Source organism: Eurytemora carolleeae, unplaced genomic scaffold (assembly GCF_000591075.1).
Source record: "Eurytemora carolleeae unplaced genomic scaffold, Eaff_2.0 scaffold818, whole genome shotgun sequence".
In the NCBI taxonomy this organism is placed as follows: domain Eukaryota; kingdom Metazoa; phylum Arthropoda; class Copepoda; order Calanoida; family Temoridae; genus Eurytemora; species Eurytemora carolleeae.
Window position 1 is genome coordinate 26,849 of NW_019396712.1, and position 23,329 is coordinate 50,177.

Sequence of the window (23,329 nt, forward strand, 5' to 3'; positions counted from 1 at the left end):
TACTTTGTTTCAACAAATACGATCAAAACAAAATTATCAAACAATATATTTTAATTGACTCATAATAAATTTTCTTTTGTGTTTTATTTTAAGCTAAACCAGCAGGCAAAAATAAATACTATAAATTATGAGAACTGGTAATTAACTAATTTAAGGATCTTTACACCCTATTCTAAACTTTTTGATTTATCAAGTATCTATCTATCATAAGTAAAAAAGTATGAAGAAATTTGCCCGACACCTAAGACATCCTGTCATACTCATTTTTATGAATAGACATTAACATCATAAGTATAAAAAAAATGTTAATGGCTATTCATAAAAAAGGACAGGTCGTCTTAGGTGTCAGGCATATTTCATCATACTTTTTATACTTATGATAGATAGATACTCAACAAATCAAAAGGGCAAGAATAGGGTGTAAACTTCCTTAAAATACACTACTTAAGTAAATATGAAAAATGAAAAATATTATTAGGCCGCCAGTTGTTAATCGGTTGAGTAGGTTTATTTATTTATTCTAAATATTTGCCTTACTTACACTATGACAAAAAAATCAATTTAATATAAAAAAATCATTTAGATATTAAAACCTATAGTCATCGATTATTTTTCGACCCATTAGTAAAAAGTTGCTATTTCATAATATTTGTACTTGTTTTATTTACAATGCACTTAAACGCCAATAAGTTTGTCCGCCAGGTGTCTCTGCACTCGATGCTCTTAATGATTCCATGTGGCAGAGACACCTAGCAGAAAGAAATTGTTGTTTCAAGTGCATTTTATATAAAACAAATAAAAAATATTATGAAATATCAACTGTATACAAATGCGTCGAAAAATAATCGATGACTATAGGTTTTAATATCTAAATGATTTGTTTGATATTAAATTGATTTTTTTACGATTCAAGTTGTATGTTGCAACTTTCCCAATTTGTATGGACTCTTCGTTTTACGGTACAAGCCGTTTTTAACAATTTTCTTCTCGTAGACCCAACAGATAGAATTGTGATAAGTAGTTATCAAAAGCGATTATTTTTCGCCCCCTTTTATTTTCGCGAATATTCCCTTAGAAAAAAATATGTAGCAAAACCGGTTCTTATTGTGCGTTGAAACTTTGGTAAGCTTCAGACAGTCAAAAATCAGATTTAAACTGTAAAATAACATTTTAACATTTTTCTTTCTTTTTTTTTAGGCTGAAGATTGGAGTTTTAGTAGTGACTGGTTTAAAACCAGGTTTGTATTTTTTTCCTTTTTTAAACCTTTTTTAAATTTTATTTGTAAACCACTGAACTTTGGTTTTCAGAAAAACAATTTTTGGTTACAATTTTTTCAGTTTTCTGATTTTCCATATTTATCTTTTAACTCACATTAATGTTTTGTTTTTTATTATTTGAATTCATCATTATATTTTTATTTGTTATCCTTGGTCTCAATAAAATTCAAATATCAAATACAAAAATTCTCTTTGTTAATCCTTTCTGAGAAAAGTCACATGGTTAGAGAAAAATTGTAGGAAAACCAGAAATATTCTTTTTAAGATTTTCCTTTGAGTGATTGCAGACTATTGTCCCGCAATCTTTGATAAAATGATATTAAATTAGATTGAGTAAAATAACATTATTAATTAGAATCAACCTGTATTTATTAGATAAACCACCAATTGTAGCAAAGGAATTGAGTCTTTGCCACAAACTCGAATTTTCAAATCCCTTTATCCTTGCAACCCAATTGCAGACCTGAAATATTTCAAACTGTAAATTCTGTTAGATCAAATAATTTAAGTTTGAAATATCAAAGGTTTACACCATCAAGTTACAAAGATATACTGATTAGAAAATTTGAGTTTGTGGCAACGACTCAATTCCTTTAGTTTAAGAAATGAGATTTTCCTTAAAGGGTTTTTACAGGTATTAAAAATAAAATTGTAGGTTAAAAATATTAAAATGAAGTAAACAAAACGCAAATCAAAATGGTACAGAAAGGAAAAATATATGTATACGAAACCGGTGAATTTATTTTTCTTCAGAAAATGATTAACATTTTTTTTATCCTATTCCTAAGTTTCATAGAAATCTATGTATGGTTGAATAAAAACAAAATTAAACATAAATAAATACGGTTAAGGAAAATTAAGGAAAAAAATTCACATTTTCCCATTAAATTTTAAAAGAGGTTAAATGGTTTTGCGAATTTTTTCTTCTATGTACGATAATATATTTCTGAATTTTGTTCATTACCAAAAACATAAACTCTGCCAAAAAAAGAAATGTTTTTTTTGTGAAACAACGCTAATCACTGTTTTTTTATTCACCTTGTATATTTCTTTATTTTTGTTTGCCAGTTCGTTATACCACAATTTACTGAAGAACCACTTGTAAAACAAACTTCACAATATTCTTTCTCATAGATTGTTTTGTTGTATATTGACAATATCTTGATATTTGAACAATTACACATCACATAAACTCTACAACCTATCTACCCTCCTACCTACCTACCTACCTACCTACCTACCTACCTACCTACCTACCTACCTAGAAGCTACCTACCTACCTACCTATCTATCTACCTACCTACCTACCTACCTACCTACCTACCTACCTACCTACCTACCTACCTACCTACCTACCTACCTACCTATTCTATAATTAGGCAACATCATCCTGGAGGTAACCTTGAACTGTCCTGGCAGGTTAGTAGTAAAGCTAATTAGAGCTGGATTATGCACTTATTTAATAATATACAATTCACATACTTACTTATTTAAAAATATACAATACACATACTTACTTATTTAATAATATACAATACACATACTTACTTATTTAATAATATACAATACACATACTTACTTATTTTTTTAATTTAATTTCATAATGAAACATTTGGAGTCCAAATTTTGGACCGACGCATAAGAAATATAAATTATCTGTAAACCATCAAAGGAATTGGGTCTTTGCCACAAATCACAATTTTCTAATACCTATATCTCTAAAACAAGATGGCGTAAACCTTTGATATTTCAAACTTTGATTATTTGATCCATCAGAATTTATAGTTTGAAATATCTAGGGTCTAGAACATTGGGAAGTTTAGATAAAGGGATTAAAAAATGTGGCAATGCCTCAATTCCTTTATAAATTACAACAAATAGGCCGTCTTTAACCTAAATATTTACATGAAGTATAATATATCTTTTACAATTAAATTAATTCCACTCTACTGTATCACGTTAGAGTCTGCATTTATTTATTTTTTATTTGAATTTTATCATTTTAAAAAATGGAAAAACAAATATTTAAAAATACTTTTATTGAATTCACCGCTGAATCAACCGCTGGTAATGCAAGTTTTAAATTACTCTTTGCCTTCCATCACCAAAATTGCACATTTCTTATACATTTTTTGTCTTCAACCGCTGTAAACACAAATTTTTTACAAACAAATCGTCTAAAAATTTGAAAATTTAGTGGTCCTTAAAAAGTGTCAAACAAACCAAGGCAAATATATTCACCTTAAAAGTACGATTTCAGCAGATGAACCATTTAAAAAAAAAAAAAAAAAACACATTTCTTTTTCTTAACTTCGTCTTTGCTAGATCACAACCGCAATACCGCTGATTTTTTTTCTTCTCCAAAGTATCAATCATTGCTTGAAGCCCCGCAGTGATATCTATAAGCAGTAAGATGGACTCATTTGTCTTATAATTATCCCCAAAATTTGGGTATTCATCTGAAGTAGGTTATTACAATTTCTATTGAAGGGAGGGACTGGCTATGTAAGGTAGTTGAACTGGGAGTGGATACGTTTTCAGAATTTGTTTTTTTTAAATTACTAAATAACGACGACGAAAAATAAAGTGAAAATTATACAGTAATCTAATTAGACAGCTAGGAATATATTTCTTACAAGAAATCGATGCTAAAATCGATTATTTCGTTTTCATTTTTATAATGAATTTCTTATCTTTTTTGAATTTATTCACAGATTTCTTCAAATTCTTCAAATGTCGTCTTTTCAATAATAATTCTAGAAAATATGCGAAAATCTTTGTGAATAATGAGAAACTAGAACATTGAGAAAATAGAAACTAATAATTGAACAAGATTACTTGTTTTCGATGATAAGATTAATTTTTATTTTCTCAACCTGTTCCTATACATGACGTCAGTAGTTTATTGTAGAACTTTTTTTACATTTTATGTCTCGTTATTAAATAATTTAAAAAAACTAATTCTGAAAACTTATCCGCCCGCAAAGTAGGAGTATCGAACGTCGAATTTGCGCTCAAACTCAGGATCTACAGATCTTTAACCCTATTCCCGCTGGGGGGGGGTCAATTTGACCCCCCCCTGTAGTTTTTTTTACATAACTCAAAAGTATTGGTCTGAGGCTGTTGAAATTTTCTGACTTTTCTTACATACCCAAAGCCCTCCCTTTAGGCCTAAAACCGGGCTTTAATACTAACTGCCTGAGTCCTCAGGCACACTGCCTGAATGACTGCTTTTGCCTGTAGCAAACTAAATCTTTGTTTTGACCCACTTTCACTTGTCAGATTTTGATAAAATTTAGCTTTTTAGAAAGCCTATGACATAAGGAAACGGATTGCCCAAGTTTTGCGAAAAAATAATTGCAAATTTTTTGCAAACAACCTGTCAAAGAAAATTTGCACATTTTTAGTTTTTCTTGATTAAAAATCAGGTTATTTAAAATTTTGCAAAAATTTTTGCATATTTGAAATGGCATGGTCAAGGGCTTTTCAAAAATGTATAATTTGTCATTTTTTGGACAACTTTTTTTTTGCAAACATTTTTACTATATAACTGGATTTTGCGATAAAAAATTCAATTTTCGCAAATTTGCAAATTTTTTTGCAGATTCTAAAAGTAGAGCACAAGAGCTTTCTAATGATGTATCATTTGTCATATTTGGACATAAAACATGGGATTTAGAGGGGGGGTCAAATTGACCCCCCCCCAGCGTATCCTGGTTTTCAAGTACCCCAGCGGGGATAGGGTTAAAAAGTTTAATATGTCTCCAATGAATCCGAAAGAAGTTTTCCACATACTGCATACTCAGTTCAACTACCGTACATAGCCGGTCACTCCCTTTGAAGGAATTTTCTACGTAATCTAAAGTGACCCACCATTTAAAGAGCTATACATGCCCAATTAATAATCTTTAATTCTCAGAAACTGTGATAACCCGAAATCTTTGAAATAAGAAGACGACTTTTTATCAAGTTATAACTTTAAAAACTTCAATGAGCATAAGACACGGGAATTGTGCAGTGTATACAGACCAATTTCACTAAATTAGTAATTTAATAAGTGTCTAGTAAATGTATTTTCTTATTAACAACATCAAATTGCTAATATGTCGTCTTACTATTCCATTGTTTTCTAGTATCACTGTATACTAAAAGGCAAGAAGATATTTCTATCTTTAAAAATTTCATGTTCAATGAAAGAACAACATTTTTGTGATTTGTTTATGAAACTTAAAGTTATTCTACAATATATGTAAATATGTGTACTTTTGTTTATATCCTTGGATTGGAATTTCTTTTAGAAAAGTTAAATTAAAGAAAAATTCAAATGTTTAAAAAGCATTTATACTTTGCGTAGAATAATTGTTAAAACAATATTCTAAGTAAAAGTCTAAATTTTATAAATTAATGCAAATTCATCTTTTATATTAATCTAGATTTTCGCCTGACTTGAAAATTGCAAAATATGAAATATAAAGCCTAAAAATATTAAAGATAGAAAATGTTAAAAGAAAAAAGAAATAAAAAGATTTCTATTTCTTCTAAATTAGTTGATGAAAATAATGAAAATAATGAAAATAATGAAAATAATGAAAATACTGTTCTTTTTTGTTAAAGCTTTATGTTGCTGAGTTCACAATAGAATACAATTGGATTTAAAAATGTGAAAAAGATTTTTTTATTTTAAACCTGAAAGTTAAAAACATCAAAATATAACTTTTTTAAGATGTTAAACGATTGATTAATATTAATAATTAATATTATTAGACTTTTTTTTTGAAAATTGCAATGTTTTAAGAAGATTAATTAAGCATCAAAATCGAAGATTATGTTTGGGCCAAATAAATAAAATTTTTCATTTGATCATAAATATCTTTTTTACATTTTCAGGTTTTTGCTATTTACATTTCCAGGTTTTTGCTAAAGATTAACAATAAATTCATAACCTTCATAGTCTGTCCCTTCTTGTTTTAGAAGTACAGTTTAAGATCTTATAATTTACATTTGTTGTACCCCTGAGGTCCGAACTTTATGTGTGGATTAACGTTAATCTTAATCCTTTAATTAAAATTAGCCCTGCAGGGTATGACCATCACAGGTTTCGGAAGGAAATATGGTTATGCACAGATATGATCCGGATTTTTCCCGTTTCCTCGTTTGGATTCAGAAATAATTCCAGAGTGATTTTTCCGTAAACTGGACATTTCCGGAATTCCAGAACTTTATGAGAAAAACCAGTTAGGAATAATTTCCGTAATAACATTTTGGAAATTTCCGAACACAGTTCCGGAATAACATTAGAAACATCATAAACTGATGTAAAAGATCCAAAATTGTGGTATAAAAGTATGTTTGTTTCTTAAGATAAACTTGAACCTGTTTATTGATCTGGAAAGTTTGGATACTGAAACTGGTCTTCAGGAATTCCTTTACCTTGCCCAGCTATACCAAGCGGTCAGGTGATTAGACTTTACCTTGCCCAGCTATACCAAGCGGTCAGGTGATTATACCTTTACATTGCCCAGCTATACCAAGCGGTCAGGTGATTATACCTTTAACTTGCCCAGCTATACCAAGTGGTCAGATGATTATACCTTTACCTTGCCCAGCTATACCAAGCAGTCAGGTGATTATACCTTTACATTGCCCAGCTATACCAAATGGTCAAGTTATTATACCTTTACATTTCCCAACTATACCAAGCGGTGAGGTGATTATACCTTTACATTGCCCAGCTATACCAAATGGTCAGGTGATTATACCTTTACATTGCCCAACTATACCAAATGGTCAGGTGATTATACCTTTACATTGCCCAGCTATACCAAGCATTCAAGTGATTATACCTTTACATTGCCCAGCTATACCAAGCGGTCAGGTGATTATACCTTTACATTACCCGTCTAAACTAAGCGGTCAGGTGATTAGACCTTTACATTGCCCAACTATACCAAGCATTCAGGTGATTATACCTTTACATTGCCCAACTATACCAAGCAGTCAGGTGATTATACCTTTACATTACCCGTCTAAACTAAGCGGTCAGGTGATTAGACCTTTACATTGCCCAGCTATACCAAGCCGTCAGGTGATTAGACCTTTACATGCCCAACTATACCAAGCAGTCAGGTGATTAGACCTTTACATTGCCCAGCTATACCAAGCATTCAGGTGATAATACCTTTACATTGCCCGTCTAAACCAAGCGGTCAGGTGATTAGACCTTTACATTACCCAACTATACCAAGCAGTCAGGTGATTAGACCTTTACATTGCCCAGCTATACCAAGCAGTCAGGTGATTATACCTTTACATTACCCAACTATACCAAGCATTCAGGTGATTATACCTTTACATTACCCGGCTAAACTAAGCGGTCAGGTGATTAGACCTTTACATTACCCAACTATACCAAGCAGTCAGGTGATTAGACCTTTACATTACTTGGCTAAACTAAGCGGTCAGGTGATTAGACCTTTACATTGCCCAGCTATACCAAGCGGTCAGGTGATTATACCTTTACATTGCCCAGCTATACCAAGCATTCAGGTGATTATACCTTTACATTGCCCAACTATACCAAGCATTCAGGTGATTATACCTTTACATTACCCGGCTAAACTAAGCGACAAAGAAAATAGTTTTTTCAAATTTTTAAGATGTCATTAAAAAAAATATGAGAAAATATTTTTTTTTCTCCGATTTCCATTTCCAACACATATTGACCCTTACTTTACCAAAATTAATAATTTTCCTCAAAATGAGCTGATGATGCTAAGCTATGATTTTATTATTTAGTTTGAAAACAGAATCTGAACATTACAGAAGACACAGAAGTCAAATTAACATTAAAGTAAGAATTTTTATTTTTTTAAATTTTCTCTTTTTAACTCTTTTTCTTCATCTGCAATAATTTTTTTTCTTGATTAATGTGAAAAAAAAGTTAATTTTACAGTGTAACTCAGAAAACGGTATACTATGAAGATGATAAAGGGTGTCCTAATAAACATGAGAATTCAGTGACTAATTCGATATCGTCTTTGTTCAGAATTAGCATTGTAATACCTGATTTCAAAACAAACCATAAACAAACAAATTGTAAACAAAGCAGACGATTACAGCTTTCTTAGAAGGAATCACTATACCAAATCAAATAATTTTTTAAAAAGACGATATCTAATTCGTCACTGAATTCCCATGTTTATTGGGACACCCTGTATAAAATTGAGAATTGTATCTGATGGGGTTAAAAATCTAATAGTTTTACTAGTAACTTATTATGATCACTTATTAAGTGAAAAGGGTCTGTTTAGTGTACAGTGTACAACGGCTGTGTTTTAGGTTCATGTAAACTCAGAACTTTAGTCTAAATGTCGTCTTCCTATTACACAGTTTTCTGGTTCTCACTGTATTATTTTTACTAATTTTACTACCATTATCAGTATTTTTAATGATATCATTAGCACTAATATCTTTATACTGTATTAATTCTAAAGGGCGAAGGAATGACTATGGGAGCACTGTATTGGCAGCTTAATGATATTTGGCCTGGAGCTTCATGGACATCTTTAGGGAAACCTTCAGAAACAGTTTATTAAACCTTAATTTAATTACGGGATTTTTATACCGCCTCATTTTAAATCAATCATGAGGATTCTCGGACTTTTTGGAATGATCCGACTATCACAAAGAACAAAAAAACAAGTAAATTTTTATAAATGTAATTTTTAAATCTTTTCCTAAAATAATCAACCATATTTTAAAATCTACTTTTATCCAACTTTTTATTAGAATTTTAAATTTTTATGAATAATTTAGTTTACTCCGTAAATATCAAACTGCATATTATGCATAAGCGGAATAGCGTAATTTTGCGCGAAATGATGTTTACGCTGACGCATGATTTTGCGTTTTCATACTTTGAAATCGTTAGAGAAGTCACTATTCTTTAATAAGGCCACTAAAATTTCGTCATAATTCCCTTTAAAAGGGCGCGCTGTGAATCTGACATTGCATGAAGGTTCACTTGAAACTACGCAAACAGTCCCTTTAATTAATGAAAGAAAGTACACAAAATTCCTTGAACTCTGACAGATGTAGGTCAATAACAAAGGAAGTAAGGAAAAGATAGAAAAAGTTTAAAATCTCTCCAAATATAATAAGTATTTATTAAAAAGTTAAAAGATGTTTTCTCACTTTTCTGCACAAACAAACAAAACAAAACAAACTTTTAAATTAGCTCCAAACTAACTTTGGACGAAAATATTTGTTAAAAATAACAAATGCATTTGAAATATTTTCAAAATATTAGATCATTATTATTAATCATGATCATTATTTATGGTTTATCAAAAGAATTGAGTCTTTTCCACAAATTCAGACTTTCTAATTACCTTTGCAGCCCAATATCGTAGACCATAGATTTTTACAGCTATAAATTCTGCTAGATGAAATAATAGTTTGAAATATCAAACGTTTACACAATCAGGTTGCAAAGATTAAGAAAACTTGAGTTTGAAAATTTATTATAACAGTAGTTGGAATCATCATTTTTGCAAAGTTTTTTTTCTTCAGTTTAGCCTTGTGAATCTAGATGATATATAAATAAAACAAAGTTAAATTTTTATCATTCTATTTCTTTTTCAACTTTGTTTATTTATCATATTTGCTTTGATACTAGAAGTTCCTGAAAGTAAGTACCCAAAGGCATTGCAGAACAAAGTTTGAAAATGTGTATATTTGTATTCTTTTCTAAATTTACCATATTTGCATTACTGAGACTAAACCTAAAGTTTAGTATTTTCGAATAGAATGGAGTAAAAAGTTGAATCCGCTGATATCTTGAATATCTGGGATATAGAGACCACTTTACTTGATTAGACACCACGAGTAAAAAAAATTTTAAACTTTTTGCATATACAAAAATACTTTGGCTTTCAATACAATAAAATGAAATAAAATGTGCAGGACTCATGAGATGTAGAAAATAAATAGCCTTAATACATCACGTGATTGCTTTGATACAAATTTTACTGAAAGGGACTGTAAGCTTAATTTCAAGTGACGTTCCATGCAAAGAGAGGAATGTGACCCTCCATGCAAAGAGAGGAATGTGACCCTCCATGGAAAGAGAGGAATGTGACCCTCCATGCAAAGAGAGGAATGTGACCCTCCGTCCAAAGAGAGGAATGTGACCCTCCATGCAAAGAGAGGAATGTGACTCTCCGTCCAAAGAGAGGAATGTGACCCTCCATCCAAAGAGAGGAATGTGACCCTCCATGCAAAGAGAGGAATGTGACCCTCCATCCAAAGAGAGGAATGTGATCCTCCATGGAAAGAGAGCAATGTGATCCTCCATGGAAAGAGAGGAATGTGACCCTCCATGCAAAGAGAGGAATGTGACCCTCCATGCAAAGAGAGGAATGTGACCCTCCATCCAAAGAGAGGAATGTGACCCTCCATGCAAAGAAAGAAATGCCAATTTACAATGGTTTGTTTGGTTTACAAATGTTTTATTTTGATATTTTCTCCATTGTTTCTTTTCAGCAAGAAATTCGCGAGTGACTTTTTGCACGAGACACCATAAATGCAAATGAACATATTTAATAAAGAAAACCATGGATGTATCGTTCATACTTGATCAACTTTCAATGGTACCATGGTGAATCAGGCATTCTTTGCAAGGAAGGTCATTTTTGTCCTTTAGTAGCCCTTCAATAAGAGACTCAGTTAAGATTGAAAATGAAAACAAATAAATCTAAAGTGGAATTTAATTCAAAGGGAGAGACCGACAACTTCAAAAGACATGGTAGTTGAGTTGAAAGTGCAGTGTTGTAGAGAAAATTTTTAGGATTCATTTTATACCAGATTTTTACTTTATAAAATATATATTCCTTGGTCCTGCTATGTTACGCTATGTTATGTTATGTTATTTTATGTTATGTTATGTTATGTTATGTTATTCTATATTATGTTATGTATATGTCATGTTATGTTATGTTATGTTATGTTATGTTATGTTATGTTATTTTATGTTATGTTATGTTATGTTATGTTATGCTGTGTTATATTATGTTATGTTTTATCTTGTTTTGTTATGTTATGATCAACATTTAGGATATTTCATGTCAATTCTTTTGCTTATTCTGTATACACTAAAGATTAAATGAGCTGCATCAAAAAAGGTGTGTTTGTATTATTTTAAGAGTTAAAGAAAGGTGAGACGAACTGGGACAACGGTTTTTAGGTGGGAATTTTTGGACTGTTAATCCTTTAGAAAGTACAAATCCGATAATCTTTTGGATTTCTATGATGGTTTTAATCCAATGAGAGTTTCGTGTTTTTTAACTTCAACCAATCAGATCTTTATAAAAATAATAATATTTTGGTTTACTTTAGACTTTTAATTGGAGTTTAATCCATGTTTTGGTTTGCGTACTCAGAGTTGAGTGTTCAGTCATTAATTTTTGGAACAGACACAGCAAGAACAGGAATTGGTTTCATTAAAAACAATGTACAGGGTTACCCAAATTGGATGAGACTTTACAACACGACCTGAAACTTCTATCTTAAATAAAAAATTTTATCAGCTAATTAATGATTTGACAAATATTTAATAACTATAGCTTACCATTGCAGGGCCCCATTAATATATGGAAACAAACAGATATTTGTTCAGTACAGTCGTCTCTGAAGTCTCATTCTTTGTGGGTAACTCTGTATTTTCAGCTCCTGAAGTTGGTTTAACTGCAGAGTATGGAGGGAAATGGAAGATGTCTCATTACTACGCTGTTAACTTCTTCTCTCCCACCCTCATCTCCCCGGTCTTACAGGGGGACTTCATCAACATTCATGTAGTTTGTGATGAGATGAATAGCAAGGAACATGTGTTACATATCAGGGAATCAATCAACTAATCAATATATATCTACTTATATATATATATCTACATATATACATATATCTACTTTTATATATATATATATATATATTGACTTTTATATATATATATATATACTTTTATATTATATATATCTACTTTTTCCAATTTTTTAAACAAATTCAAAACACTTTTGAATCCGTGATATTTACATCTTAACCCTTAAAGAGCAGGGTTTTTATTGCTTAAAAAGGCTTAAATTATGAAAATTTCCCCCATTGTTTCTGAAGCAGAAATGCACAGTTTTAATTTTCAAGAGAATCGCTTATTGATACAATTGAAAATAATCAATTTTCTAGGAGGTGATGATGAATATCTTAAAAGTGTTAATTGCTGACAATTTCCTCATAGTTTCTAAACCAGAATGGCGCAAGTTACCTTTCACAGAAACTTCTATTGAATTACCAGTGGAAAATAATCAATGTAAACCCCCTAAACATTTTGGGGGAGGGGGGGTGTGGTGCCCCCCTGTATTTTTTGTCCTAGCACTCTCATTTTTGACAGTATCACCGTGAAATGTTGTGACTTTTGATGAATAGTTATTTAAATGCTTTTTTTGTTAAAAACATATTTTTTTTTTAATTTACAGGGTAGGGTGCACGGCGGAAAAAAGTCCGGTCTGTGAAAAGAAAAAAATTAAATAGCCCGTAACTAAAGCTACAGATCTATAAAACTATATTTTTGAAAAGCTCTTGAAAACTGCACGTAGAAACATGTGTCACACTTTGATATTTGTTTAAAACCAAAAAAAAATATTTTTTTTCTCACTTTTTTTACCCTTTTTTAGGCCTTTTTTCCACCGTCCCTAGAAACCAAACTATTAAAGTTATCGATCTTATTTTTTTTTTCTTTGAGCTGGCCATGAAAAATTGGGTTATGAACATGCATTTCAACCCTTTACCTATTCTAAGGCATATTTCTAGGGGGGGGGGGGGCACCAAACGCCCCCACAGGCAATTCATAGATTTAGACCCCCCAGCCTTTAGGGTTAAAAGAGAGGATGAAGAATATTTTATGCATACTTAATTAGATAAAACTACATAGTGAATCAGATATGCAATTATATAAACGGAGTGCTACTTAATGGCAGTTCCTTTACTGGATAAAGCTTGCCAAAATTGTTTACTCTGTAGGATGTGTGGTACTTTCCCAAGTGTCAACTTCCCAAGGGTATTTTCCCAAGTGGCAACTTCCCAAGTCTGTCATAGCTGCAGCGCTCAGCCCATTTACCGGGAAATTGCACATTTGGGAAGCATGATTTGAATATTAGTTTTAAAGGGATTGTTCAATAATTGTAATTCTCCATTTTCTGAAAAAGTAACACAACTAAGCCTGTGCCAACGCTGAAAAAGTGAGAATTTCAGTCGCTTTTTGATTGTTTCTAGAGTTTATAAATGGAACGGGTTTGCTCCTAGCTATAGTGTAGACCTAGAGCTAGGACAGGTTTGCTCAGTTGAAGGATCTTCAGTTGTTGCTTCAGTTCCACTCAGGTTATTCATAGTTTATAGCAAGAGGGGATTTTTAAAAACATCAGGAAAAAAGTCTCGATCCTATCATAAGTAATTTCAAAATTATATTCTAGGATTTTCATATTTAAAATAACGTGCCCCCCCNTCTTTCGTACCTTTTTTGTTAATACTATACTAGCACACTCCAATAACAAAAATAGTTCTTTTTGCACAATTATGAACTTGTAGTTTTTATATCAACAGCTCTCCAGGGATATGAAGATATGCTAGATAACTTGCAGAATTCCTAACTGATGCAGAATGTACTTTGGTTTAATGGAAGAATATCGCACTTATCCTTAATTTTGAACAATTGACGGAGAAAAAAAAAATGTTTGCATTCAAAAAATGCCCTTACTTAGAATTATTCATCACAGCATTTATCTTTTTTTAAAAAGACTTAAATATATTTTTTTAATCGTCAATAAGTTTAAAACTTAAGCAGTAAAAAACAACAGTTTTTTTTACAAGCATTATTAATATTCATTAGTTTAAAAAATCTAAATCTTACAATTCGTTTATTAAAACTTTTTTGCCAATTTAGATAAAATTTATTCTTTAAGTAATTATTGTTTTTATCCGACATTTTTTTTTCTGTTTTCAGGGAATTATTGGAAAATGGCGACTGTAGATCTGGATCTCTAGACGCATACAGGTATAAAGCAGGTTTTAGGCCGATTTAGTCGATGTCTAACCGAAATAATTTGATGGTGACAACATTTATTGATATGATTGCTAAATCTTATAATTTGATGGTGACAACATTTATTGATATGATTGCTAAATCATATAATTTGATGGTGACAACATTTATTGATATGATTGCTAAATCTTATAATTTGATGGTGACAACATTTATTGATATGATTGCTAAATCATATAATTCAAAATATCATTTCTTCCTGCGCATCTGTATATACTGCTTGTGTCTGGGTGTTAGTGCTTGTGATTAAATACTAAAGTGGACCAAACTCATAGTTGGATGACGACATTTTATGTCCCAAGTATTTAAAAATAATGAAATAAAACATATATATATGTAAATTGGTACTTAGTAAACCAAAAAAATTGCAGTAAACAAACAGAGTAAACTTGTCCGTCTTCTCTGTTCATCTTGCGGAGCCATTATTTACACATCTTTGCAGTCTTTTACCATTTTCATAAAATAAACTCTAGCAGACATAATAATATTATGACTTTTGAAATTAGGTATTACAATATTAATTCAAAAAAAAAACGATATCGAATTCGCCACTGAATTCCCATGTTTTTTGGGACACTCTGTATCAAACAACTTAACAAAGACATTCTAAACTATTCACCAACTGTCATGTTTCGTGGGACACCCTGTAGGAAAAGATATTGAGAGAGGGATATTCAGGGTTTTTTTTCCCAGGAAGGGCTTACATTTCTTTTTCTTATAAGGGGGGGGGGGGGGGGTGCAAAATTAAAAGTGCCAGGCAAAATCAATTTATTGATTAAGCGACTGTATAGTATTTACACATAAACTACATAAAAAAATACAAAATTTTTAGATTTTTATTTATGAAAATATCGAAGTTCTAACTGAAGACGACATTTACATGGGTCTTTAGTTTATTTTTTCTAGTCTTTACTTTCCAAAAGAAAACTTTTCGTTTAATTATTTCCAAACCAAATAGAACCTTATGGCCCAACCTGTCGTCGTTGCCTTAGTCTGTTCCACTTTAGTATTTATTCACTTTGTTTGTTTGTTTGTATCCAATGAAAGCCACCACAACTGCTTAACCGATCGGGCCCAACTTTTTTTGTGGGAGTTTACCAAGGGAAGGTTTATGTGGATGCTAAAATTTACATATTCTGCAGCCAAACGTTTTTGAATTTTGTAAAATTTTGAAAATGTGCGAAAAAATATTATCAAATCCGTGAACTTTTTTATATTCTACAAATGGAAGATGCTCACAGATAGATCCACAGTTAAAAGTTGAAAAATAGAATGGGTGTGAAGCACCTTAAAAGCCTAGTGGACATAAATTTATCGATTATCAAGAATTTAATCAATATTAAAAATGGATCTTTTCAGGTTTAGCGTTTATTTATATTTTTCTGGATTTGAATTGAATAAGTCCTTTCCCTTTAAACCATATATCTTCAAAAGATTTAAATATATGGTTCCAAGTAGATTTAAATTTTTTTCCAATTCAAATCATTTAAAAATGTTATTTGAAGAAATATAGATTTAAAAGAAATATTGTATTTTAAGAAAAAGTATAAAATTTCTGATGTAAAAGCTAATTTTAAACTTCATTGCCTGCATCAATGGTTTCCAATGAATAGATCTTATCTATGAATTTGATCGTAATATCAGTGTAAAAGAAATTGATCATGTAAACACAATCTCTAACTTTCTAATCCTATACCTTTGCAACCTGAAAGAGTAAACATTCAAAAGAAACTGAGTCTTTGCCACAAACTTTTGTAATTCCTTTGCAACATGATGTTTTAATGGAAGAGATCGGCTAGACATATTTGTTGAACTGAAAGTACAGTATTGTCGAGAAAAACTTCAGAATTCATTTGATACCAATGAAACATTTTTATGGTGAACAATTTTTTTAAATAAGAGCGTAAAGTCGTAAGTAATATTTCACCATTTGTTTCAGTCAGCAGAAAGGTATAATTTTTGACAAGTGTTCAACTCCTTTAAAAGTTTAGTCTATGCTTCAAAAGTTTATTTTACGCTCAAAAAGTTTAGTCTATGCCACAAAAGTATATTTTACGCTCCAAAAGTTTAGTTTATGCTCGAAAAGTTAAGTCTATGCTATAAAAGTTTGTTTTTCGCTCCAAAAGTTTATTCTATGCTTTAAAAGTTTATCAATGCTCCAAAAGTTTAGTCTGTGATCCAAAAGTTTATTCTATGCTTCATAAGTTTATCTATGCTCCAAAAGTTTTTTTCTATGCTCAAAAAGACTTTAGAACTAAAATGCTCTAGTTTAATCTTCAAGCTTTAAGCCATGGTTTATTCTGAAATCTATAAGCTTTGTCCAAAATTTGTGAGATAATTAAAAAATTTACGATTTTGTTTGAAATCTAAGAGATTTGTACAAATATATAAGATATGTCTAAAATCTGCAAGACACGTCTAAAATCTATGAGACAAGTATAACATCAATGAAATATTTCTAAAATCTACGAAATTAGTCCAAAATCTATGAGATTAGTCTCAAATCTACGAAATCTGTCTAAAATCTTTGATATTTGTCTAAAACCTACGACATTAGTTTAAAATCTATGCGATTAGTACAGTCTAAATCTGCGAAATTAGTCTAAAATCTATGAGATTAGTCTAAAATCTATGAGATTAGTCTAAATCTATGAGATTAGTCTAAAATCTATGAGATTAGTCTAAAGTCTATGAGATTAGTCTGAAAACTATAAGATTAGTCTGAAATCTACGAGGTTAGTCTAAAATCTATGAGATTAGTCTAAAATCTATGAGATTAGCCTGAAATCTACGAAATTAGTCTAAAATCTATGAGATTAGTCTACAATCAATGAGATTAGTCTACAATCAGTGAGATTAGTCTACAATCAATAAGATTAGTCTGCAATCAGTGAGATTAATCTACAACCAATGAGATTAGTCCACAATCAATGAGATTAGTCTACAATCAATGAGATTAGTCTGCAATCAGTGAGATTAATCTACAACCAATGAGATTAGTCTACAATCAATGAGATTAATCTACAATCAATGAGATTAGTCTACAATCAGTGAGATTAGTCTAAAATCTTTTGGATTAGTCAGAAATACTAACTACAGAAGTACTGACCCACCAGATAAATAAAAAATAAAAAAGTCACGTCAAAAACTAAAAATAAAGTGATGATCCCTGTATCTTTGCAACCTGACATTATTTGATCCAAAAGAATTTATTTTTTTAAATATCTACGACATTGGGTTGCAAAGATTTAGGGATTTGAAAATCAGGGTTTGTGGCAATAACTCGGTTTCTTTGTTTTGTAGGTTAAGCTACTGTATGTTTGTGTTTGAGTTAGTTGAACCTGAAGGTGGATTCATTTCAGAGAACTATATCATGGAGTCTCCTAGGTAGGTTCAAACTCTTATATTTCTTGTATCATGGAGTATAAATGAGTTCAATTCCTTAAACTCCATTTATCCCCAAAATACTTTGTATCGAAGTTTTTTGAAGTACACATCATAAAGATATAGTTTCTATACTTCAGAGGATTGGTTGGGGTGGAGGGAGATTTCTCTTCAGGGATACAGAAACCCACTGTCTGGATAAGCCTTGTTTATATAGATAATCAGGTAGATAGATAGATAAATAGATAGATAGATAGATAGATAGATAGATAGATAGGTAGATAGATCTTTGCAACCTGATGATGCTAATTTTCAACCTTAGATTATTTAATTTAACAGAATTCATAGTTTAAAATATCTAAGGTCAACGAAATTGGATTAAAAATATATTGGGATTAGAGAAACATATTTTTTCACAAAGAATCAATTATTTTGTGTCTTTATAATTCAGAAACCGGGAGCCTGAAACAACTAACAATAAATATCAAACATATAACAAACAAAAAATAAAAAAAATTACAAAAATGCAGCAAAAAAACATACCGGGCCGTTAAATCGATGTTGGAAACGATCTCTAAAAAAATGTTCTAAATGTATTTATAAATACTGGAAATAAAAAATAATATGAAAAACATTCATGATATATTACTTTTCTATCTTTTTATCGAATGAAAAGAATTATTGTTCTGAAAAATACATTATTGATAATTCTATTATTTTATATTTGTGTTTACGTTTTCATCCAACTTTCTACTGAAAAGGAAAGTACATGTTTCCCAGATATTTGTCCTTTTTTTAAGTTCCAAATTTGGATTTTTTTCGTGATGATATTCATTGTCAATATTTCAAGTAAAAAAATTTGTCTCAGTTTTTAGTGTCCGAGACCGAAACTTAAGACAGAGTAAGGAAACCCAGTTTCGGAAACCCGGTTTCAGGAATGGTGTCAGCCAGTTTTTTAGAAATATTTTTATATTTCTAGAAATATTTTTATATTTCTAAACAAAAATTAAACATTAAATTAAAATCTACGGAAGTTTCGAGACCCCAAAAAGAAAGCTCGGGAGTTTCGTTCAACGAGACTCTTTTAGATTTTGGGCTCAGAGGTCAAAACTTTTGTATTGTTAATCTTATTAATATATTATCAATTCCTGTTGGATATACCGTGGTAGGGCCGGACCCAGCTTTAATATCGAGATCAAGCGTTTTAGAGTTCATTACTCCACACAAAATGTTTGATCTGAGATAAAAAATTAACTGTATACAACCCCTAAAATGTTTGATCTATGATAAAAATTAACTGTATTCAACCCCTAAAATGTTTGATCTGTGATAAAAATTAACTGTATACAACCCCTAAAATGTTTGATCCGAGATGATAAAAATTAACTGTATACAACCCCTAAAATGTTTGATCTGAGTTGATAAAAATTAACTGTATACAACCTCTAAAATGTTTGATCTGAGATGATAAAAATTAACTGTATACAACCTCTAAAATGTTTGATCTGAGATGATACAAATTAATTGTATACAACCTCTAAAATGTTTGATCTGAGATGATAAAAATTAACTGTATACAACCTCTAAAATGTTTGATCTGAGATGATAATAATTAATTGTATACAACCTCTAAAATGTTTGATCTGTGATAAAAATTAACTGTATGCAACCTCTAAAATGTTTGATCTGTGATAAAAATTAACTGTATACAACCTCTAAAATGTTTGATCTGAGATGATAAAAATTAACTGTATACAACCCCTAAAATGTTTGATCTGAGATGATAAAAATTAACTGTATACAACCTCTAAAATGTTTGATCTGAGATGATAAAAATTAACTGTATACAACCCCTAAAATGTTTGATCTGAGATGATAAAAATCAATTGTATACAACCTCTAGAATGTTTGATCTGAGATAAAAAATTAACTGTATACAACCTCTAAAATGTTTGATCTGAGATAAAAATTAACTGTATACAACCTCTAAAATGTTTGATCTGAGATAAAAATTAACTGTATACAACCTCTAAAATGTTTGATCTGAGATGATAAAAATTAACTGTATACAAACCCTAAAATGGAAACTTTTCTACCATTTATACAGTAATCCATAGCATTTTGTTAAATAGGTTTAGTTGATTGAACAATTTAGAATTTTTTACTCAAATTAAAGTTTTAAATATGAAGGCTGTCAAAATCTGCAAAAATAATATTATTTTTTTTAAAAATAATTCATATATTTGCAAATTAATTCTAATTATGCAATTTAGCTAAAAACAAATTTTAGTATTAAAACTTACAGTTTTTTTCTAAATATGATGTTACTTATTTCAAGTATTGTACGCTTCATCTATAAAGTGGAAGGTCTGATTCACAATGGTACTCCTTGTATAAACACTGCCTGATCAAGTATGCATGAAATATACAACATTTTCTCTTTGAAAACTGATTATTTTCAAATGCTATTTCTGAATAAAGTGACCAGAGGATATCAGATTCAGATGCAATGGAGAAAATTGTTTGAATTAAACACTTTTCAAGCTGAGAAAAAAACGATATGTTTTACATTATAGAAAAAAATTTACAGGATATTTTTGAGAATTTGACATTTACTACAACAGTTCCTTAAACAAGTTGATAATTTGACAAATGTCAACAAATTGTTAATTTATCTTTAAAATGTTGGAGGTACATGATGAACCCTATAAAGAGAGCTATACTATTCAAGTAAACACTGACAACATCGCGCTCTACATTTGGATCGAGGCAATCGGAATACAGGTTACATAGATATAAAAATAGATTGATATATGTAATACAGGACTTCTCTGATTAGTGCTGGTTGTTTTCAATGAGAGGCTTTATATTAATATTGATTTTACTCTGCACTTAACAAAAACAGTAATAGCCCTAGCAGTATAAAACAATTAAAGTGGTGGACAAGATCAAATAAAGACTTAAAGCTAAGTTTAGCAAAATAGCTATAAAACAAAAACACAAAAATGAGAATCAGCACAACAAATAAAACGAAAGAATGAAATGAAATTAAGTTGAGAAAAATATGAATAGTAGAACTACAATGGTATTGGTAATCGCTAAGACAAGCTATTAAATTTAACAATAACGAACACATTAAAGGGAGTGTTCGCGAAAAATGAAAGGGGGTAAAGGCTTACGGCGAAAAATACTCGCTTTTGATCGCTACTAATCAACTTTCTGAATTTGTATGGACGCTACGTTCTTCAGTATAAGTCATTTAAATCAATTTTCTCCTTATAGACGCAACAGATAGAAGTAAGATTGGTAGCGATCAAAAGCGCTTATTTTTCGGTAACCCCTTTCAATTTCTAGAACACTCCCTTTAATAATGATGATGTTTGATGCTGGAAATAAAGGCATGATTAGTTTTTGAATCTAAGACTTGTTTAGGGAAGATTTAGTCAGAATGGTTTTCATATGGTTTCTCCTCAGAAATATATAACTTTTTACGCCAAGGTATAATTCTTACAATATTTTATAACAAGTGGCCGAATTTAAAGAATTTGAGCGGCGGTTTAAATTTAAGCCTCGGTTTAAATATGGATGGTTCCACTTAAAATTGTATTAAATGTTTCAAGATTTAAGCCGGGTTTTGGCGGATTTAAACCGCGGCTCAAATTCTTTAAATTCCATCTCAAGATTATTAAAGAGTGCTTTTAAAAATCCACAACACAAGTCCAAACCGAGTTGGGATTTTATAAATGTAAAACCAAGTAAAACTTTGAATTACAGACCCTGTCCGCCTGTTTCGCGACCAACCCTGGCCGCTAATAGACAATAAAAACTCTAGGGTAAACCCTTAGATATCGAACCTAGTCATTTTGTAGCTCCGGTTGATTGGAACGTCCTATAACTTCATGACTCCTATGACCTCTCTACAAATCTCAGTCTCAGAATAATCAGTGCTCTAGTTACAGGATACACGGTTCAATCTAAAGATTGACCGAATTAGAACTTTATTAAATCATACAAACGTAAAAGATAGTACACAATCCAAATTATGGTATTAGCATAAACTTCCAATACAATAGAAATTCACTATGGCGACGAGAATTCAAAAGTTTCGACCTTATATCAATCCTTCAAAAGTTAAAGTCTCTGTAAAAACTCAATTTATATCGTCACAATCAAGTTTTTTTAGGAAAGAAGGATTCTGCCAATGATTTAAACAATAAAACACATTCAAAAGGTTTAAACTCGTCCTTGCAAAGAGACATAAATCAATTCTTTTTATCCAATGTATATATATATATAAAAAATATGTACCTCAAAGTGCCTTAGCTACGAAAAATAACACAGGTTTTACTATCCGTAAATATCAAATTTAACTGACGAGAAAATTCATGAAACAATATGGTGTTTAGGTAGCGTACACTTTTAACTGGTTTGAATGTTTAGAAAGTACAGATCCCAGTTCTCGGCTCCACAGGGGCTTCACAGTATAATCAAACTCATCAGGGGCTAAAAGTTTATACGGGACGATTTCGTCGCGTAACACCGCCTTTTAAGATTGTAACTTTCGCTGCAATTATCTTTTATTTATATAGCATTCCCACCTTCTAACATTATTCAGACTTTAACATTCTTGAACCACCTTTCGCACCTTCAATAATTAATTTGCAAAAATCCGACTGTTTATTGCAAAATGTAGTTATTTAGCCACAAATGTGCAAAAATTAAAATTGCGCAAAATTCGAAAAACTTTACATCATTGAAAACCCTTGACCCAGCAAATACAAAGCTGCAAAAATATTGAAAATTTTTCTAAACCTAAATTTGCATTTAAGTAAAGCTGAAAATGTTCAAATTTCCTGTACAGGCATCTTTGCAATATTTCTATAAAAAAATGTGATATTTTGATAAAGGCCTTCCAAAAGAGCGATAAATTGTTGAAATCTAATAAATCCAATCCAGGAGCTTCTTATAGCTCAAATACTTTTCGAGTTCTCGAAAAACAACAAGATTTATTCCCCCCCCCCCCCTCGTCAGAATAGGATTGAAAAATGTCTAGAAAGCAGAGCAGCAACATTTTTATTCCGGTATAAGACCAACTATATTTCAATCATTTAATTCTTTTCAGAAAAAGTCATCAAATTTACGATGATCAAATGATAGTTAAATGTTGTTTAATGTTTAGGAGTATACTGACCTCGAAATTCTGAAGCAGTCCCTTCAAGTTAGAGCATACAACCCCTTCTAATTAAATAAAACAATACTGTGTGATAATTTTGATTTTAAACAGCTAATAAACTATCGATATTGAATATTATTACAATATTTTAACATTTCAACCTTTATAAATTTGAAATTTAAAAAGAGTGTTATTTAATTTTGAATTTGAAATAAATGATTAAATTATCAAAGCTATTAAAATATAGAGATACGGAATCAAATTGAGAAAACTCCTATCTTTTTAAGAGCGAAGCGACGATATCTCTCTTATTATTATATTTTAAAGATTTATTCACACATAAAGTT

The 23,329-nt window shown here is 30.6% G+C and overlaps 2 protein-coding genes across 2 annotated transcripts; both read left to right on the forward strand.

Moving 5' to 3' along the window:
- Positions 1–6,859: 6,859 nt before the first annotated feature.
- LOC111707677 (zonadhesin-like) lies at positions 6,860–7,408 on the forward strand. Its single transcript, XM_023480817.1, has one exon. It carries the CDS (start codon positions 6,860–6,862, stop codon positions 7,406–7,408), a length of 549 nt encoding a protein of 182 aa, XP_023336585.1.
- A 347-nt stretch (positions 7,409–7,755) lies between these two features.
- LOC111707681 (beta-mannosidase) lies at positions 7,756–23,115 on the forward strand. Its single transcript, XM_023480819.1, has 11 exons — positions 7,756–7,782; positions 8,074–8,128; positions 8,772–8,847; positions 12,028–12,175; positions 13,600–13,704; positions 14,327–14,377; positions 17,729–17,812; positions 17,950–18,034; positions 20,498–20,593; positions 21,242–21,307; positions 22,989–23,115. Exons 3-11 carry the CDS (start codon positions 8,781–8,783, stop codon positions 23,049–23,051), a joined length of 765 nt encoding a protein of 254 aa, XP_023336587.1. The 5' UTR covers positions 7,756–7,782; positions 8,074–8,128; positions 8,772–8,780; the 3' UTR covers positions 23,052–23,115.
- Positions 23,116–23,329: the final 214 nt, after the last annotated feature.